General features: G+C 34.0%; 1 protein-coding gene across 11 annotated transcripts in view; it reads right to left on the bottom strand.

Annotated features, from left to right (window-relative positions):
* The window catches only part of ATS1 (phospholipid/glycerol acyltransferase family protein), a 50,198-nt gene that overhangs the window by 11,869 nt on the left and 15,789 nt on the right, over window positions 1–22,540 (bottom strand). For all 11 annotated transcript variants that reach the window (XR_015817981.1, XR_015817983.1, XR_015817980.1 and 8 more), the window contains exons 5-11: window positions 12,808–12,865; window positions 11,287–11,388; window positions 11,137–11,198; window positions 10,920–11,030; window positions 10,194–10,272; window positions 9,112–9,231; window positions 8,932–9,045 (exon numbers count right to left, since the gene is read on the bottom strand). Coding sequence is in view for 5 of the 11 variants with exons in the window: in XM_088216395.1 (XP_088072521.1) it covers window positions 8,932–9,045; window positions 9,112–9,231; window positions 10,194–10,272; window positions 10,920–11,030; window positions 11,137–11,198; window positions 11,287–11,388; window positions 12,808–12,865 (646 nt within the window). In the remaining 6 variants the exon portion in view is untranslated. The remainder of the gene's footprint in view (window positions 1–8,931; window positions 9,046–9,111; window positions 9,232–10,193; window positions 10,273–10,919; window positions 11,031–11,136; window positions 11,199–11,286; window positions 11,389–12,807; window positions 12,866–22,540) is intronic.

Genomic DNA, 22,540 nt, shown 5'->3' with positions numbered 1-22,540 from the left:
TCGGTCTCCAATTGGAATTTTGGGCCGAGTAAGTGTTGGTTTGCATTGTGTTCCCCTTTCTCTTTAATTGTCTTTCAATCTTTATAGTCATGTGCACCATATCATCAATCTCCATATAATGTTGAAGTTTTACAATGTTGGCTATATCTTTGTTAAGGCCATTTAAGAACCTTGTCATAGTAGCTTCCCTATCCTCTTCAATATTAGCCCTTATCATGGCTATCTCCATCTCTTTGTAGTAGTCTTCTACACTCTTGTTTCCTTGTATAAGGCCTTGCAAGTTTTTATGTAAATCCCTATAGTAGTGAGTAGGAACAAAGCGCCTTCTCATGATAGCCTTCATTTCGGCCCAAGTAGAAATAGATCTCTCTCCATTTCTTCTTTTACTTGTGATGAGTTGATCCCACCATACAATGACATACTCTCCAAACTCCACAGCCGCAAGTTTTATCTTTTTCTCCTCTGAATAATTGTGGCACTCAAAAATAAGCTCCACTTTGCGCTCCCATTCAAGACAAGCATTCAGATCATTCTTGCTTAGAAACGATGGGATTTTCATTTTGATGCTCCCAATATTTTTATCAAGATCGTTTCGACCCCTACCATAATTTCGACCTTCATTGACCAAAGTAGTTTGGTCATCAAATTCTTCCTCCAGTTCCTCATCAAAAGGTGGTGTTGGAAGTCTTCTTGCCCCTGGATTGGTTTGGGAAGCTTCTCCTCTCATGGAATTTAACTCACGTTGTTGTTTCTCTAGTTTCTCATTCATGTTGCCAATAACTAGTTGAATCCTCTCAAATTGTTGTTGCATTGTTTTGAGAATGAATTCTTGATCTTTTGATATTATTTCCCTCCCTTGTGGCTCCATCTTCAAATCTGAAATTTTAATGACAAACAAAATAGATTGCAACCTCACAAATCACTCCCTCACGTGTTTATTCACGTAGTATGGGTACTCGTGTTTCACTCAATTTTGGCTTTTACCCTCTTTTGAGCTCACACTCTCTTGCTTTTTAACACTCAAGCAATCTTTTATAACTTTATACAAAATGGCCAATTTAAATAACAATTAATTATCACTATGTACTCAATTTTAATTAGAGATAACAAAGAATTCCTAAATAAACAAGATACACGAATTCAACACTAAAAGCAAACTAGAACAATCTAAACAATGAAGAGCACACACTTGATATACAAATAAGTATATGATGATTTTTATATTAATTAGGCAATAACGAATCAATATTATTACCTCAAGATGTAATGAGAAGTAAATTGGTAGAAATATTAAATGAAAACTAAAGATGCAAGAAAAAAAAATGATGAATAAGGAATTTAATGCACGAAACTTGTAATTCTCTAATAGAACCACAAATTATCACCCAAAATACTCAAATTAAGTGAAACAAATAGTTTTGGATGAAAACAAACTCAATTGAGGTGAGTTGTTTCCAAACAGCCCCAAAAATTACACAAACAATCTCAACCAAACAAACAGCCTTGAAACGAGTTTCCCTTTTAAATTTGAACTGTATTTGAATGTTATATGAGATAAATAAAAGGAAAATAACAGCAGCCGTGTCAATTACACAAGGTAGAATATGTGAAAATGTGTTTTGCATAATTAAGCAAATTAGGCTAATCTGTTTTTTTTTTTTTTTACTGAATGCAAATTTCTCTTTTTTTTTTTGTAAGAAATAATGAAAATAAAGACAACAAAATAAGGATAAACTAATTTACTTGGTGAACCAATACTCTGATACCAAATGATGCGGAACCCCAAGACCCTTATTTGAACCTTAGAACTCTTCAATTGGTTTAGAACGGAATTTAGATCACAAGTAAAAAAGAAATCAAATTTGTTCAATCACCAAATGGTAGAAGTTAAAAAGAACCCAAAAAAGATAAATGATATCCCTTGAACTCAATCCAAACAAACACCAAAAACAACTTAAATAGGAAATCAAAATTGAAATACAAATGATAACAATTGTATTCCAAATCAACACCTTGTACATAAAGTGAAAAGAAAGCCAAAACGCTCTCAACTCATTTCTGAAATGTTTGATTACAACTCTTGATGTCCACAAAGAAGAGTTCTTTTAGTATTTATAGCCAAAAAAATCAATGATAAGTTACAATACAATAACTATAATTGTAACTTCCATAATAACTAGATTAATTATATGGTAATTACAATTGTAACTCCAACAATAATTAGGCTAATTATAGGCATGTAATTGTTATGTAACTCCTTGTAACTCCAATCTTTTTAACCAACACCACTAATTGTTTGTGACACCATATAGTTATGCACTCATTCTTGTAATAACACTAAGATAAAACTTAAACCCAAAATGAGTTATACTTAACTATATGGGCTTAATTAACTCAAACTAAAATAAAACAATCCAAAATACTTAAAACAACTCAACTAATCCAGTACATACACAAGACTTATTCATCCATTATCAATAAGACTCAAACAAGTCCAAATTATCCCAAATCACTTAAATCCAATTAAAGTTACGAATTTGGGTTGTTCAAAAAGCTAATATTTGAACTTTCCACAATTGGCCAGCCCAACATCCACATGTTTTTGAGTAAAAACTTGGAGCAACTCTTTAATCTTATTTGCCTTTGATCTTGTTACTGGTCTACTGAAACTTTCCAGATTTGGAACTGTATTTGTGTTTACATCATTTGAAATTTGCTCCAAGTCACCTTCTGATGCTCTTTGAGTATCTTGAGTGTTTTTACCCTTATTTGCATCACCACCACACTTGGAAGACCTCTCTTTGAACCAATAAAGAGAGATTGAGGATATAATAAATACGCTACCCCCTCCCTAAGATCATACTTAAAAGTGGTCACTTGAAAATTTTGGAAAACTTTGTGCCTGTAAAAAGCTAGAACCAAGCATAACCACTCGTAACAAAACTAAATAAAGAACCTTTTATCAAAAGAACTCTCAATAATTCACGGTAACAATTATGAAACTCATGATTCACTAGCTACATTGTGGAAGACTTTCAGAAAAATCTGATCAAGTACTGGAATAATTTAGAAATTATCCAAGCTTCGGTGAATTTGAATATCACTATGACTTAACTAAAAATAAATTACATAGATGTCAGATCACATTAATAAAGGAGGAGAGGTTCGAGTACCAAAACATAGCTTTCAAATTTTCGAAGTAACATCCAGGAGTTAGAAAACCTTACAATTGGTAAATTTTTTTATATAAGAGTATGACAACAAAAAAAATTGTTGCTTAGAATTCCAAACCATTGGAATAATGTGTATCTGGTTTTGGTGATAATTAAAAAGTATATCGATTAAAGGCTATGGAGAATATTTTCAAAATATCAACGTATTAATTTTCGAAAGTTAGCAAACAAATAGTTCTTATTTAGGCACATGAACATCGGGAATTATGTGAACATAAGATAGCATTGGGATTACCTAGGTAATTAAGAGCTTAATCTTGTGGTAAATTGAGAATGTGGTGTAGATTGCTACAAGACTCTTCATGATGATAATCAAACAAAAATATAATACTTTCAAACATGGTTGGATAGTGATAACAATTGCATAAATTATTGCTTGGAGATATTCTACTCTAATGAGTTTTGAGATCCAACATAATATAGAATAGTAGCCTTTTTTGGAAGCACAATAAATTTTAAGAGGTCTATAGTGACGCACTATCAAACCGCCTTAGGTTTTAAAATCCCTAATATTGGAAAACAAGTTCTTAGTAAATATACCTTTACTTTTGGGATGAAGTTGGAGAAAGGAATGTAACTAGCCTAGATTTAGTAGTCACAAAAATTATATATATATTTATACATATGTAGATATACACAGGCAACCATATATTTCTAAAGGTACTATAGATAAAAGGTCTCCTATGATTTAGAGAGGAAAGGATATTAAGCTCTCGATTCATTGGGTCTTTTAAAGTACAAAAGTGAATTGGTACAACTGCTTACAAGATAGCAATACTATCGGATTTGTCAAGAGTTCACAATGTCTTTCACATATTAATACCACGTAAATGCCATCCTAACCTCATCCATATGCTGCAACATGAACCACTCCTAGAAAATGATCTAACCTATGAAGAAGTACCCACGCGCATATTGGATTGAAAGGAGGAAACACTAAGAAATAAGTAATACCACAAGTTAAGTCATGTAGCAACATCACTCTCAAGTGGAGGCAACATGGGAGCTTGAGGAGACGATGAGGGTGAATTATCCAAAATTGTTTGAGAAGGTCTAGCAAATTTGGGGAGCAAATTTATTTTAAGGGGGGAAGATCGTAACGACAAAAAAAAAAAAAAAAAAAAAAACAAGAGAAAGGAAAAATAAAAAAAAGAGAAATAACATAAAAGGGAATAAAAACAATAATAATAATAAATAAATAAAAAAGAAACCCTAAGAGGGGAATAGAGGGGCAGAGAAGAAGAAGAAGGGAGGCGCGACGAGCAGCCGATCCACGCGAGGCAGAAAAACGGCGGCCAGAGGAGAAGGCTCGCACGCGATTGTCGCGTGATGTGCTGGGAAGAAAGAGTCGCGGTGCAGCAAGAGAGGGAAATTTGTTCTTGGTGTGCAGCGCAACGACGAGAAGGCAGATTCACTCTTCGCATGCAGCGCGGCGGCAGAGAAGGAAACTTGAAAGCGCTACGTGCGGTGGGGAAGGAACGGTTGGATCGCGGGGAGGCCAGATCCTGGCGACTTTGGCGAGGTTCGTTCCGGACTAGGCATGCCGCGACTTTCTTGGTGATTTCTGTTCATTTGCAGCAGCGTGTGCTGACTCTGGCAGTGGCACGTGTGGTGGCGCTTAGGAATTCTGCTCCCTTTTCCAACCAAACTTCAGGTAAGGATATCTCAATCCTCTCCATAATTGTTTAATTAAAGTTTGGCCTTTAGATCACTTAAGATTGATTGTGACTTTGAACTTAACTTACGTAAGATGCCGATGGTGATGATTGAACTGATTTTATGCAAATGTTGGTATATAATCGATTATGCAATTACATTTTAGTTGTTTGGGATTTTGTATTTCGTGGTGGGTGGATATACTTTGCAGATCGATGCACAAGAAAGGCCATTCATGATTGCTTTTGTGAGTGGGGTGTGTGTGTCGGTTTACGTATTCGTGTCGCAGTAAGTGTGTGTTCTAGTGTATATATCTACTAAGAATGTGTGCATCAATGTGGGTGCATAAATAAAGAGTGCATACGGCGGTATAGAAATGTGTATATATATAGATAACTTTTATATATATAATATGTATAAACCAAGTACCTATTAAATAAATTATATTTAATTATTTATATCAAAATATAAATAATAAACAGTATGTGTTTGACACACATATACACATGAGACTGTTTGTTTAATATAATGTGTGCGCTTGATATACGTATGTACGCGTTGTTGAATGTGAATTTTCATTTTAAAATATAACTATAATGTTTTGAATTTCTGAGGTTGGAATATGAAACAGAAATAATCCTTGAAGGAAAAAAAAAAAAAAAAAACTTACAGTAAAATAGGAGAGAATGTACGGACTTGGTACATAAAGTGAATTCTAACGTGGATGTGTCTTCAGTCGTATGAGGCTGGAAAATCCTATACCAGATGAGGTTGGAAGTTGGTGATATTACGTTCATACCAGACGGAGTATTGAGTGAGTTTATAGTTATGGTGGTCATTACCGCACGGAGTACGAAGACGACTGATGAATCGTAAAAGAAATGTTTTGTATTTTCACGTATAGCAAGAATTCCTATGGGCCCCCAGTGATACCAGTAATGGAAATGACATGTAATATTAATGAAAATGGTCAATAACCGTGCTCAAATGAAATGATAAGGAACTCAAAACTTCACATTTATTGAGATGTGTGTTGATTGTGCTTCTCATTATGATTCGAATGATATCTTAATGTTATGTGTATGAATAATTGCGTAAACTGATGGTGTTGTTTTTTTTAAATAAAAGCTACTTGATTATATATCTGATATGGTTGGCGGTACTTGTAAATGTAAACAAAATTAGTTGAATATAAATTTGATAAAATATGATGGTAATTATAAGAGAGCATAAGATTGTAATAAAAAACAATAATGGGAACTCTGCATTAGAGGAATAGGAGTATGAAGTGAGGAAATTAAACATGTTTCTAAGTTTAAAGTTAGTTTTATTAAGGTAAATGTTACATTGGCTGTTTTACTGTTTTCTACAACACTTTAATGAGCCATTCTATTGTTTGGTTTTTATATCTTTATTGAGCTAATGTAAATCACCCAATTTATTATCTTTTTCAGATCAAGATGTTTAAGATCTCGCTCCCAAATGGTGAGAGATTTGCTAGGAGATTGTTCCACTCTAACTTACCTAAATCTAGACAGTAGTTGAAGTTGTTCATTTCATTGTAGTAAGTATTTAATTCATGACTTAGACACATCTCTTGAATTTTAGACATTTTAAAATTAAGTGTGTAAGGGATGTACTTTTGAATCCTTAAATATTTGCTATGCGAGACATTTCTGTAAATTATTTATCATTACACAGTGGGAGGTGATCAAGATTCTGAATGAGAGTTCGAGTCCTTAAATATCATTAGGTACACTCATTAACGGACGGGATGTGGGAACGGCCGATATTTGTGAAAGAAACGTAGATATCCACGAGTAGGAGGAATCCCTATGGGGCCCATAGATACCGGTGGACGAAAATAATATTATAAGATGGCTAAAGGAATGGTAAACCATTAATAACATTTTATTATATTCCTGAACATATCTAAATGTTTTTGCATGAAAGTTGTCTAATAAGAAAGTAAGAAATAAATTGTTTTCCATAAAAAGGAAGGGTATGACCGCACCAATATGGTTTTTAATACAAAGTGAATGCTCTATCGGTCATTTTATATTTTCTACAATCCTTTAGTTACTGTGTCGGCGGTAAGATTTTTGGCAATTTTATTGGGTTAGTGTTGCTCACCCCCTTCTTATTACAATTTTAGATCATGACAATCAAGATCCAGATTCAGAATAGTGAGAGAATAGATTAGAACATCATCCTTATCCGTCCTGCCATATTTGAATTGAGATTAATCATTATAGTAGTAGCTATCTTTCGTTTTAAGTTTTAAACATTTCAGTAGCCCCTATTTGAATATTCTAAGTAAATGTACAAAAAATGTAACCTTTAAATCTTTAATTCTTCTGCGCAATGATAATTTCAGTATTACTAAATTATTATGATCGGACTAAATGCCGAAATCCTAAAAATGGGGTTTGGGCCTTTACATCAAGGATTTGAGATACTTTCTCATTGAGGTGGCCAAATAAGAGAGAATGGTCTGTATCTCTCCGCAAAAACATAATCTATTTTGTAGATGGTAACTTGCTTATTTGGAGAAGAAATAGTTAGTAGTGGCAAGGACCAGTGCATACCACAAATTCAGAGCTATGATGAAAGGTTTGTGCGAATTATACTTAATTCCAATAACAAATATGCGAGTTAAATATAGTAGATACAAAAGGTCTAACACTATATTGGGACAAGAAAGCTACAATCAAGATTTCAGACAACCCAATCTAATATGACAAAAGAGAACATATTGAGATCGATTAATACTTCATCAAGGAAAAGATAAGCAGTGGTCTCATAGACATATATTATGTAATCTCTTAAGACCAACTTGATAATACTTTCACCAAAGGTGCACTAGTAAAAAATTTCATATATTGATTTGCAAGATGGGCATGCGAGAGCTCTATAGTATCAGATTCCTATTGGCACCTTCTAAAACATTAAGTTGTAGATTAGGAATGTATATAATCCTGTACTCCAGTCTTATTTGATTTAAATTTCAATTCTATGGATGAGAATGATAATGCAGTACAAATGCAGTACAAATGCAATAGGATTTTGAATAAAAAATCAATTCCAAATCAATTTCATTATCAATCTAATTTACAAGTTTTCTAATTCCTCTATTGACAAGTGGGAGTGCAATACCTTTTTAAAAAAAAAAAATGAGAACATGAATAGATCATTGTGGGATTGAAGATGAGTTGAGCAACTTAATTATGCACCAAATATTTAAGCATTAGATTTACATATTTAATGATTAGGATCTAGGAATAGAATAGACTTGAATCTAAGCCACATTGAAATCTGTATTAATCCTAAAGCATAAATTAGCTTTTCAGCATTAATACTCCATTTGATACATGAAAAAAATTTCTGATTTTTTTATCTTCTAAGTTCAAACATGCTTACATACAAAAATATTTCAAGTTGCTGAAAATGAAAACATCGTTTGAAAAATGACAATGACAACGGGAGATGTGTTTGAAGGGAGATGATTCTCCACATCTTAGCTTACAATTACATACAACTTGCTAATATGAGACGAGTTTGAAGAGAGATTCCCCACATCTTAAGCTACAATTACATGCAAGTTGCACACACCACATACAAATAGTCACAGCAGAGAAGTTATTGGGAAACTGATGCAGTACAAAAAGTCAATTGATTGATATATTTCAATATGATGGGATATCTCTGTAACTACAATATTTATGTATTATTTGGGATATTAAGCTTATTTAGGAACTACTCAAATAGGTTTACATTAGTGTAGTCTTTTGGTTAGAAGTATTACTTATGAACAATATATTAGTTACGGATGTTAGTTTGAACAGACAGCTTATGAATAAAACTGTTAATTTCTCTAATGGAATTGAGTGCCCAACAACCCTGCTTTTCCCCGATTTAATATTGGTATACACGAAAAAAAAAAACTGATAAAAGATAATATATAAAATGCCAAAGACAAAAATATCAGGAACTATAACGAAAAGCTGTGAAGTGGATATCCATTGGAATAAATTTAACCAACCTCTTCAGGGCTTTCACAAGCAGCGGTGATTTCAGTGAAGCTTATTTCTGGTGCTAAGGATAACCCAACCCCATGAAAGGAAACTACTCTTCTCTCCCCAATTTCTTTCTCTACCTGAACAAGTGCAATTAAGTCACAAAAGGAGGAAGAGCGTAAAGAAAGAGAATGACAAGTACACACCTGAGGTGGAGGGGGCATGATGTCATAGCACAACAAGGCCAATGGGTAAATATGTCCTGGAACACCAGAATGTTCAGCAAGCCTTCTCATATTATCCACTGAAGAAGAATCAAAGGGCGCCTGACCCCCTTATATCAGTACATAAAAATATAATGACACCCTAACAATGATATGACAAATAATATACTGCTGATGAAGAACAGGTTTTAATATTTGTTATCTTTTGGTACCATAGAGAAGACCCAAAGAGTAGCAGCAGCCTATGTAATATCACAAAGACCAAATATACCAGGGTGAAACAGCAAAAATCAACAAAAGAAATATATTTGATATTTTACCAACTGTTGTATTTTAGACATCTTACAAAGCAAACGACAAAAAACAATAATCAACCACCTAACATATTTAGTCCATCGAACTCATTAGTCATCTAAGCAAACAAATCTGTAATCATCTAGTTTTACTTTTGGCAAAATGCAGCATCCCACATACTCTACATATTTGGGACATAAGTATTTCTTTTCTTTTTCTTGAGTGTAAGTGATATTGAAATTATTGCCTACATCTATACAATTCACACTTTACATTTCAGAAAAAAGAGTGACATTAAAAGTATTGACAAAATAATATCACTAACTTCTTGCCGAAAAGAAAACAAAAATTTACACTCTTGTATCAATGAGGACATTCAACAAAATCATGAAGGACTAGCCAGGGTAAAACCAGTTTTTCAGGACCTCAGTCTTTAGGTAAAAGGAAGCACTATGTAATCAGAGCACTGTTCCTAGATCCCACAAAATACAGGTAACAAGGATAGAAGAACTAGGAATCAAAACAACCCATGTTCTGGTAGTAATAATATCTTCCATCCATTTCCGAACCCTTTAAACAATAAGATGAAATGGTAATAAGAGTAACTGGAAATCTACCCTAGAGAATTGAAAATGAGAGGACGGGGATTTAAACTTGAAAATGGAACTACAATATCAAGATTAGTTAATATAGGAATTACACAAGAATTGAACCATATCAGAACTAAGAATTCCCTAAGTCGGCCAAAGGTAGAAGGTGCAGAAACTTACTGGATTCCATTCTCCGGTAAGAGGATCTGGGCGATCCCTGCCTCCACTAGGTGCAATCCACACTATTTGTGATCCGGCCCTGCACTCAAGTAAATTTGATCAGAAAGCTGATGGTAAATGGACTGAGACTCTCCATTGAAAAAGTAAAGAAACTACTCTCCATTGAAAAAGCAAAGAAACTAACTTACTAGTCATTAAGCATGTGCATTGCATTTGAAAAATTATACACAAATCGAAGTCTAAAATGCAACTTCATATCCATAGTATATCTCAAAAAAACTAATACACCCTGACTTTCTGTTTTGAAATGGAAAAATAAACTACCAAACTATACACTGAGATAACGAAGGTCTTTCACCAAAATAATGCTGTTGCCACCATAAATTGCTGGAGCAGGAAAGAACACACTAACAGGTAACCAATAGTTAGTCAGTCCTACCCGCATGAGGATACTTTCTACTATGGTAAAGTTTTCAAGATCAAAAGAAACCAACTTAAAATGAATAAAATTAGCAGACATTAAAAAGTCAGAAGTTCGAAATCCACAAATTTAAGGTTTTTCTTGTAAACTGAGGTACGACTACTTCGAAAACGACTTCTCCTCAAGAATATTATTTACAAGAAACTCCAGAAGTGTAAGAGATCTTTATGTATATCCTAATCTCTGTCAGAAAAACTGAAAAGAAAACAAATAAACAAAAAATTAAGAAAAAAAGATATGAATACCTTAATAGTAAAGCCATCTCCTTCAAACTACGTGTATTTGCTTTTCTTTTCATCTCAACAAGCTCGGGAACATCGTACATGTGTTTTTTTGAGTACACACATATGAGATTCCTGATAAATCCAAAAGGTTACAAATTCACACACAAATTTTCTTACTCATAATTAAATTAGCTTCTAATCAGATTACATTGATAAATATACAAAATTATTGGAGTACCTTCCCATGCTGAAGGGCTTGCAGAGAGGGTCTGTAAGAACTCTATCCCCTGCCACATAGTTCTGCAGGACGACACATGCGTTGATTACGCAATCATTTTCAATGCAGACAAGTCTTTTGAATAAGCTCAGAATAGAAAGATAAGTTCACCATGTTCTCAGCAATACTTGGGTTTGTTGCTTCAAGTAATAATGCAATAACAGCAGGGTCTGCTTCAGTTTGGTGGTTGGACATCAAAACAATGTTGTGCCCCTGCAACCAAACATGCATAAACATTAATAACAACTATAAAGTTAGTATCTATGACAAATAGAGAATGACATCAGTTGACAATAAGCATATCAAACCGAACAGCTATAGAACACGAAAATCATATAACACAGCTGATAATTCACAGCAATCAAGCGCATCCTCATTGGTTAAAAGGATGACTCTGATCCACAGCCACATCCTTGGGGTCATTTTTTTTGGGATCGGAAAATGAAATAAGGGTGACCGGGAAAAGTTTAAGAACAAACAAGATGGTTTCAATTTAGTGCTGCCTCGTTCTGTCACATACAATAATTTTCTTTTAAGCTTTATATATTTTCTATATTCTACCCACTTGAGGCTTCTAATAAGTTTCATATTAGTTGCAGGTTAAATACGAACTTAATGTGTGGAATATTTCTGAAGTGATTTTAGAAATTATTTTATTAGTTCAAGAATGAAGCTTCAAAAGTTTCTTAGCTCTTTCCCCTCCCTCTATATTCCTGAGAGAGTCATTAACTATCTTGTGCCCTCTTTGCCATGCAGATATCTGGAACTTGTTCTCTTGAAAATTTCAAGCGGTGTTGAAGTTGAAACAATTTCCCCCTTCCTTAACAGTGAGGATGAAGGATTTGGCCTCAATGCCTGGTTGCTTACTCTCTTGACACCACCAATGAACCTAACCAATTAGCTGGAGTGAATAACAAAGGGGAGCATGGCTAACCAATTATAAGCACAACTGCTTTTATGGTGGGAGAAAATGGTGTTAAATCTTGAGGTTGAATGATCAGTAACAAATTGAAATATAAAGTGGCAAAAAGCTAAAAGAAAGAAAAATGACTGATTATGAAGGATGATGAGACAAACATTTCAAAACACTTTTTTGAAGAACACAAACACTTCAAAATATGAAAGAGAAATATAATATTTTCTCAGCCAGGGTAGCCATTTGTTTTGTTCAAAATTTTACTGGGTCTACCAAAGAACCTGGAGTTTGTGCACTCTAAAAAGTAAGCGCCATTATATTAGGTTTTATCAGATGTAATTGATATATCAGCATCCTAATGTCAATTTGTGCACCTTCTTCTGCTAGAGCTATTGTACCTTCATACCAGCATTTTATTATATCCATAATATAATATTTTTCTGGGTGCAATTGTGCCATATTTCATTGTTCACCAGAAAGAAATAAAGATTAGAACAAATAAACATAATGATAATATTAAGGGATCATATGCAACTCAAGAAATATTAAAATATCATCTTGAATAAAATAATTGAAGATAGGAAACACCACGATCTTTATTGGCAAAATCTCTTTTTTCTATCTTTCGAGACATGGGATTGAATTCAAGCATTTTTAAAGCAGAAAATCTCAAAAAACATGGAAAGAAAAGTAAAACTCATAGAAATTATATGAACCTGGCGAAGCTTCTCTTCCATTTCATAGAAAAGGGCCAAATTGCCAATGAATGAATTTCTGCAAAAAAAAGGTGGCCAAAGTTAAGATTGCAAGATTTCTTGAAACTTCGAGAGACTTCATTATTTCTCAGAGTGTTGCCCACTTGATCGAGAACTAATTGATTTAATAGTTTGGGAAAACTTAGATTATTCAGTAGAAAAAAAAATATGAAGAAATGCAAGAAGCCTTGCTTTTCCGAATCTGGTACCAAAAGGATCTAAAACTCACCTTGTTTTGAGATTACAATTTGTTGTATGCAGATTTCACAATGCCCTCTCTAGATAGGGAAATTCAGGAGCAGTGAAGGTTTTATTTTGTTTATATTTTTTGTTAAAGAATGTACCTTATGTATAATAAGGCTAAACTAGGTTACAGAGTACTAAAGTAAAATATACTGAAATATTGAAATAAAACATATCATTTGTAATTAATTGTAATATTTATTTTTCTTATCCCTAGAATTTTTATATACAGGAATGTACCATTCAATGAGAATACAATACAACTATTCATGACATATAGCCTCAGATTTAGAAATCTTAAACTCTTTTGCAACTCCTATTCGGTTTTTATTGTCGGAAAAAAAAAAAACCCCGAAGGGGACCAGCCTTCATACAGCTGGTCAGTACACCAGCCACCACTGGTCTTAATAGTCGGAAAGAAGCCAGTCAATATCACCAGCAGCCGCAAGCCAGCAGTTGCGCCAGCCAGCTACCTGTAGCCGCGCAGACTTCCAGCTGCGTCTGCCGCCCTAATGCTTATGCGCTTCCCAGCCATGCTCCTGTCACACAGCCACCTCTGTCCAGCCGCATTTTGATTACAGTCACCATTAATCATCCACATCATAGCCACTGTTCAGTTGGTAAACTCCTTATTCTTTGCTTTATTTAATTGACCTTAATTGCCTAAAACTTGAAGTCTGTCAGAGTCTACATTTCAAATCACTGACACAAATTCCCATATGAAAAATTCTGTAGAAACTAATGGAGAATTCAAGCTGATCCATGTTGCTTATCACTTCAGTGGAAAAAAAACTACTTGCATTGGTCACAATTAATTTGAACCATTCTAAAAGGAAGATTAAAAATCATTCATATTCTGCGCACCGGACCAAAACTGAGAGGCCCAAATTTTGATGCATGGGATGGAGACAATCTGATGATAATGGCTTGGCTCTGGAACTCAATCACACCAAAGATAAGCAATCTGTTATGTTCTTACCCAATGCAAAAGAAATATAAGATTCAACCAGATAAACTTATTCCAAGATAAAAGATACAGCCTTAATCTATGATCTAACTATAAAAACTTAGTCAGCAAAACAGGGAAATAAACCGGTCACAGAGTATTAAAAAATTGATGGTAGTAGTTTGATCAATATCATTGCTTCACTGTGGAACATAGCAAAGATATCACTACCCTAAAGAAGATGGTAAAGAAAGACAACATATCAATTCATGACAAGACAATGAAGAATATGATCAAGTAAGAATTCAGATCTTGGGAAAAGAAAAAATGTCATATCTAAATGAGGTAATATCTTTGGTTATTGCTGAAGCGAGCAGCAGAGGGGTTATGTTAGAAACTCACGCTACTGACAATCAGCAATGACGACTAAAGACTCCAAACCACATCAACAAGGGAAAGAGCCAAGTAATAATAAAAACTTGGGAGACAATAAGGATAATTTATAGTGTACCTTTTGTAAGAAGTCTCGACATACCAAGAAAAAATGTTGGAAACTCCACCTGAAGCCCACTACCTCAAGTAAAGAATGGGAGTACAAATCTCCACACAGAAGCCTCAGAGACAATCCTAGTTAATCTCCAGGACGAGAAAACTACTGACCTAAGTGAATCCAATGCTGAAATTCAATGGCTAAAACCCATGTTTAAGGACCTGGAGAAGTCAACAGGTAAAGGTCTATCAGCACATTCAGATATGTTTTCCCACCCACATGGTTTACATGTTTCATCTACATCATTTGAGAAATAACTTATTACAGACTGAGGGGCCACTGATCATATGATCAATCCTTAAAATACTTTTACATGTATTTCTCATGCCCAAGTAATACGAAAATTTTACTATGGATGAGTATCTAAACACCATTGCAGGGATTTGTACTATTAAGATTAGCCTTAATCTACTTCATGAAAATGTGCTACATGTCTCTAAACTTTGTTCTAATCTTGTATTAGTCACTAATTTAACTAAGGAGCTGAATTGCAAAATAACATTTTTTTCATCTCATTGTGATTTTTAGGACTCAAACTCAAGGAAAATGATTGGACATACTAAAGGCAGGAACGGATTATACTACTTGCATGCACCTAGGCTATCTTTCTCTGATATTACTACAGACTATACCACCAAACTCTGGCTCTACCACAAACAACTTGATCATCTTTCTTCTTTATTTTGAAGGTTATATTTTTTTAAAAACTCTGTTGGTAGAAATTTACATTGCGATGCACGTGAATTTACTAAATATAAGCGTATAACATTTCCCAATAACAATGAAAGAAAGCAACATTCCTTTTTCATTAACCTATGATGATATTTAGGGATCTGTCCATCCTCCTAATATATTTGGGCCTTGATGGTTTGTATCATTCAATGATGATTGCACAAGTCATGCAACTTTTTTTACTTAAAACAAAAATCTAATGTGAGTTACATAATTTTGTAAAATTATTAAGTCTCAGTTTAGAACCCATATAAGAAGATTCCACACTGATAATACAAAATACTTTTTAATCATACACAGTCCTCCTTTTATAGATAAGAAAGAATTATTTTATGAATCATCATATGTCCACACTCCACAACAAAATAAAGTAGTAGAACGAAAGAATAGTCACATCCTTATAACTATTTGAGTCTTCTTATTCCAGAACCATGTTCCTAAATAGTACTGAGAGGAAGCAGCCCTTACTGCTACATGAAATATCAATTGATTACCTTCTAGTGTTCTTAATTTTAAGAGCCCTTTCGAAACCGTTTCCAAATTTTATCTAGAGGTCAATATCATAAATTATTTAGTCCATTAGATATTTGGGTGTATCGCATTTGTTCATATCAATACCCACTAGAGAAGGAAACTTGACCCTAGAGCTTTAAAATTTGTATTTATTGGGTACTCCTCTTCCCAAAAGGAGTACAAGTACTATCATCCATCTATACATAAATTTTATAAACATGCAGATGTTACCTTTATTGAGACAAAATCCTAATTTTATCTAACTTTATCTCCATGGGGAGCCTATGTTGGAAGATAAGGGTACAAATCTTTCAATGGACGTAAATTTTCAATAATTACCACCTACACCAGCTTTACCACCTACACCACTAGAAGAAAACTCTCATAGTCAGTCTACCCAAGAAGCCTTACATGACCCGAAATTTACTTATTTGTATTCAAGGAGGAAGAACCTAGGCCCAGAGCTAAGGCATGGTCAAACATCAAAAACAATTTTTTGAACTAAGATATGTCCCAAAAACCCTACCCAAAGTGATATCAATGTACTTTTTGCAATTCATAAAGGAATTAGGGAATGCACCAAATATCAACGGTATCCTACTTGAAAATTTGTGTTCTTTGATAAATATTCATAATCTCACAAAACTTTTCTCATGAGTCTTAACGCTGAGTTTTATTCCTAACATTGTATTTAAGACATTATTTTATGAGAAATGAAAAAATCTCATGATTGTTGAAATGCGAGCACTAAAATAGAACGATACTTAAGACATAGAAGACTTGTCCAAAGGAAAACAACCCGCAATGTAAAATACAGAGCAAATAGAACAATTGAAAGGTATAAAGCAAGACTAATAGTCAAAGGTCATATCCAAACTTATGGAATAAACTATGAAGAGACATTCATGCCCGTTGCAAAAAGTGAATACAATGCGAGTTTTGCTATTTCTAACTGCTTACTTCGGCTGCCATTACAACAATTTGATATCAAAAATGCATTCTTGCACAAAGAGTCATAAGAAAAGATCTACATAGAAATCTCACCAGAATTTACCAACAAAACGGACATAAACAATGTGTATAAAGTTAAAAAAGCACTTTATGGGCTCAAACAGTCACCTAAGGCGTGGTTTAATAAGTTTTCTGAAGTAATGTTAGACATGGGATACAAACAGAATCAGAGAGATCACATTCTACTTATCAAGCACTCAGATTCATGAGAATTACTGTTATTCTAATATATGTTGATGATATTATAATGACAATGGATGATAAAGAAGAAAAACCTAGACTTAAGCGTTGTTTAGCCAAAGAGTTTGAAATCAACGAATTGAGAAAACATAAGTACTTACTAATTATCGAAGTAACTCATTCAAAATTAGGAATTTTCATCTCATAGTAGAAATACATAAATCATATATTGAAAGATACAAGTAAACTAGCATGTAAACTAGGTAGTACACTTGTTGACCCTAATTATAAGTTGGGATTAGCAGAAGTTGGGATTAGCGGAACAGGATACAAAAATAAATAAAGTGATGTAATAAAAACTAGTTGGGAGATTGATTTACCTATCACACAACAATGATTGTAATAAGTCAGTTCATGCATAATTCTAAAGAGTATTACACTATCTAAAGGGAACGACAGAGGACAACATAATATTTAAAAAGAATGATAAATTGATCTTTCAAGTTTACACTGACAAAGACTATGCAAGATCAATAGTAGACAGAAAATCTACTATACGTTACTGTACCTTCCTTACAGGTAACTTGGTCATTTAGAGGAATAAAAAGCAAAATATAGTTGTAAGATTAAGAGTAGAGTCAGAATTCCGAATAATTGTTAATGGGTATGTAAGTTACTGTGGTTGAATTCCTAGAAGATCTAAGAATCAAGTAGGATAGTCAAATATGCCTTTATTGTGATAACAAATCGGCAATAAACATTTCTCACAATTCTGTACAGTATAACAAAGAAAAAACATTGAAGTTGATAGATATTTTAACAAAGAGAAGTTAGAAAGATCTAATATATACTTCTTATGCACTTCCAAATCACAACTTGCAGATGTGTTGACTAAAAACTTTAATAGTCTACCTTTTCAAGCTATTATTACCAAACTGGGGATGGATGACATTTATTCTTCAACTTGAGGGGGAATGTTAAAGAATGTACTTTATGTGTAATTATAGTTAAACTAGATTAAAGGATATTAAAATAAAATATACTAGGGTATTAAAGTGAAATACACCCTTTATAATGAATTTCTTTTTTCTTATCCCTAGTACTTATATATATGGGGACGTATTATTCAATGAGAATACAATATTATTTCTAGACTTTTTAATCATATAGTTGTATTTATTGTAATAGCATAATAAAATTATATTATCATAAGAAAATGATTGGAAGGATTTACTTGCTAGAGGATCATCACCGCAATTTTGATACCATAGAATGAGGACGCTATTAGATGTGTAGAGTACATAAGGGGGAAGTGTTCTAAATCATGTCTGTTTAAGGATCGAAACAGGAGAAGGAAATGAATATTTACTTGCATTTATAACAAAGGAGAAGGGAGAGAGAGAGAGAGAGAGAGAGAGAGAGAGTTTTGTTGTGGAAGGACTTCGAAGCTAGTAAACAGAAATGAGACTGTCTAGATGATATTTTTTGCCACCCGGATGCTAGAAATTTATTGCACCTGCAATGCGTTCTTCTTTACTTCCAGGCAGTTTCTGTGCTTAACATAAATTTGAATAAATCTAAACTTTCCAGGACTGGAGGTAAAGGTGATGGCAGTGAGTTTGCAAGGGTTCTGGGGTGTAAACCGGTGAATTTTCCCATGAAATATCTTGGGGTCCTATTGGGTGCTAAATGCAAAGTTCAAATCACTTGAAAACCAGTTATTGAATTGTTTGAAAATAGGCTTGTGGGATGGAAGAGGGATTTCTTTCAAAGGGTAGAGGTTTACTTTAATTAAAAGTACATTGGCAAAGCTTCCTATATACCATCTCTCTACTCTCACAATTCTAATACAAATTGCCAAGAAGCTGGAAGCTATACAAGGTAGATTTCTTTGGGAAGATGAGGAAGGGAATTGGAAGTATCACTTGGTGAAATGGGAGGATATCAAAAGACCGTTCAATAAAGGTGGATTGGGAATTGGATCTTTAGTTTTTAGTTAATATGAATGTAGTTCTTCAAGGCAAATGGCTATGAAAATTCTTAAATAAGGAAGACAAAATGTGGAGAAAAATTGTGGCTGTTAGCTGGGGTGATCAAAGTGCAGACAGAGGTGGGGATAGATCCACTAGACCATGATGCAGTGGCCTCGATTTCTGCAATGTATTAAGTGGAGACTTGGGAAAGGTAATAAAATCAAATTTTGGCTTGACAATTGGATTGGTGAGGACTGCCTAATGAATAAGTTCCCAAGGATTTATGAAATTGCATAATCTAAGTTGTTGGTGGTTGAAGAAGCATATCGGATTTATAACAAACGTGTTGAATGGTCGGTAAACGTGTCTAGAAATCTAAATTATTGGGAAATTAATGTATATAAAAAGATACAACAGATCCTGGCAGCACAGGATGTGAAATCTCATTTGGATCAGTTGTTTGGAAGCTGGATAAGAAGGGTGAATTCACTGTTGGGTCTTATTACAGATATCTGAGTAGTTGGGCTGATGGTGGTCTTCAAAACTTTCCAATGAAGCAGACTTGGAAAGCTATGGTGCCTCCAAGAGTAGCTTTTTTTGGTTGGGAAGTTTGCAGGGAGAGTATCCTCACCATTGATAAATTAAGAGCCAGGGGGCAGATTATTGTAAACAGATGTTATCTTTGTATGAATGAATCATGCAAGCACTTACTTCGATGGTGTCCTATTGCATATGGTTTGTGGAGCATGATCTATGAATTATTGAGGATTGATTGGGTAATGGTTAGGTCTGTTTATGGGGAAATCTGGACGTGGAAAGGTTCAAGTGTCAAAAGAAATGTTGTCAATCTGATTCCATTAACCATTTTTTTGGGTCCTTGAGAAAGAAAGAAATGTTAGAGATTTTGAGAGTAAAGAAGTAGGATTGTATAAATTAAGAGATAGGTGGATATACTATTTTAAGACCAGCTTGTTAGGTCATGATATTATTGGAGATGAGGATCTTGGAAATTTAATCGATATTCTAACCACATTGTAAATTTTTTGTACATGAGTTGGTACCCTCTTTTTGGTACCTTGTTATTACACACTTTACACTTTTTATCATAAAAAAAAATAATAATCTTGGGTAAATATGAAAGGACAGAGGATCAATTTTTGAGGATTTGCACAGAAGAATTCAAGGAGATCCTTGATAGACTGGAGCTTGTGGACTTGCCCTTCACAAGAGGTAAGTAAACGTAGTCTAATTAGAGAACCATCCCCATGCGCTCTAATATTGATGGGTTTCTAGTGTCAGTCTCTTGTTAACTTCAAGTCTCAGGTATTTGTCAAAAATTGTTGCAAATAGTTATATCTGATCATTTTCCAATATATCTCGAATCAGGGATCAAACAAAGTTCTTATCCATTTAGATTCAAGGACAAACGATTAAGAGCGAATGAATTTTGTGAAAATTTTGAAGAATGGTGGAAGGATTGTGGTGAATGGCAATGCTAGTTTTAGATTAGCACAAAAGTTAAAGGCTGTGAAGTCTACAACCAAGAAATGGTGTCAAGAGAAGGAACAGAGTAAAACATGGACATAGAATCGTTGTTTCAGGAAATTGTGACAATATATGAGATGGAAGCCAAAAATGTATTATCTATCAAAGATTTGGCTCGAAGGGAATATCTAAAGTTCGAGCTAGCAAATAGACTACAGATGGAAGAGATATCTCAAAAGTCGAGAACCAGGTAGATAAAAGTTGAGGACATAAATATTTTTTGAGATAAAAACATATATAATACATAAAAGATGAGGACATAAATATAAAAAAATTTTATTGCATGGCTAACTACCATAGGAGATCCAACTATGTGGAGGAGATCGTTTGATGATAAGATGATGAAAGACAATGAGAATTTGAGGCAAGGGGTTAGGGACCATTTTTGCATATTGTATTGCAAGGAATTTGACTGGAAACAAAAATTGGATGGTTTCAATTTTAACTCTTTGGATGAGTAGAGTCGTGACTAGCTAGAAAGAGAATTCACTGAAAAAGAAATTTATGAGGGGCTCATGCATTACAGAAAGAATAAAGCCCCTAGATCTAACGATTTTAACAAGGGTCTTTTGTAAAGATTCTAGTATATAACGAAAAATGATATAATAGAGTTTTTAAAGAATTGCATAAGGCATGGTCTTTTATAAAATTTCTACACTCTACATTCTTGGTGATTGCCAAGATGGGGCGGGCAATGAATATTAAAGAAATTCCAACAATAAACTTAGTGGGATGTGTATACAAAAATTATTATCAAACTAGTAGCCAGGAGAATGATTAAAGTATTGGATAAAGTAGTAAGGGAATGTCAACATGCTTTTCTTGAAGGGCGGCAAATTATAGGTGCAGTTCTAGTGGCTAATGAAGTTGTGGATGATCTTCTTTTCAATAATAGATATAGAGTGCTATGCAAACTTGACATCGAAGACCTATGATCATATTAATTCGGGATTTATTGATTATATGCTAGCGAGAATTGGCTTCAGAGATAAATAGCATATGTGGATCAATTCTTGCATCACCACAACATCCTTCGCGGTCATGGTGAATGGGTCCCTATCTCCTTTTCCTAAGACCTTTGGAGGTCTTAGACAAGGAGACCCCATTATCTCCCCTATTATTTATTGTGGCTATGGAAGTTCTGAATAATTTGCTATTGAGAGTCAGGGAGCTATGCTTGTTTAGAGGATTCAAGGTAGGAGAAGGAGAGTTGTCTGAGGAAGTATTACATTTATTTTTTATAATGACACATTGGTGCTTTACAAGCCGGATAACGTAAGTGGAAACTGGTGATTTTAGGGTTATGACCAAATATGGTGCAAAGATGTCCAACATGCCTATCTTCTACATAAATCTGTGGAAGTGTTTACTGTTGAGGCCTTTGGTGACTAAGTCAGCTAGCTGTTCTCCAGAAGTTGCATGGTATATGTCTAGAATACCATTATTTATTTTCTCCTTTAGGAAATATCTACCAATCTCAATGCTTACTCCTAAAATGCTGAACAGGATTATGTAAAGCACCAATCATTGCCTTGTTGAATTATCAATCTAGAGACTCTTTTAGCTTCATCATTTCTTTTGTATCATCTCGTGTCATTACTTTATCATCAACATTAACAATGAGTATAATAACCTTTCCATCATGATGTTTTGAAGAATAGAGTATTGTTGACACTACTCTAACGATATCCAAAAGAAGTTATGGCAGTATTAAACTTGGCAAACCATCTTCTCATGAATTGCTTTAGTACATGAAGTATTTTCTTTAACCTGTACACTTTATCTTCAGTCTCCTTGACGTCAAATTCTGGTGGAACCTCTATATAGACTTCATCCTCTAGATCTTCATACAGAAAAGCATTTTTAACATTAACTTGCCGTAAATTTCTGTCAAGATTAGCCGAACATGGTAAGGGGATTCTTAATATCAATATTTGCAACTGAGATAAATGTATCTCGGTAATCAACCTTGTAATCTTGAGTCAACCTCTCTGCCACTTA

The sequence above is a fragment of the Carica papaya genome, chromosome 3 (assembly GCF_054855325.1).
Source record: "Carica papaya isolate Zhongbai chromosome 3, ASM5485532v1, whole genome shotgun sequence".
Lineage (NCBI taxonomy): Eukaryota > Viridiplantae > Streptophyta > Magnoliopsida > Brassicales > Caricaceae > Carica > Carica papaya.
The sequence above is the reverse complement of the archived record's forward strand: the minus strand, read 5'-3'. Positions and strand labels throughout refer to the sequence as shown.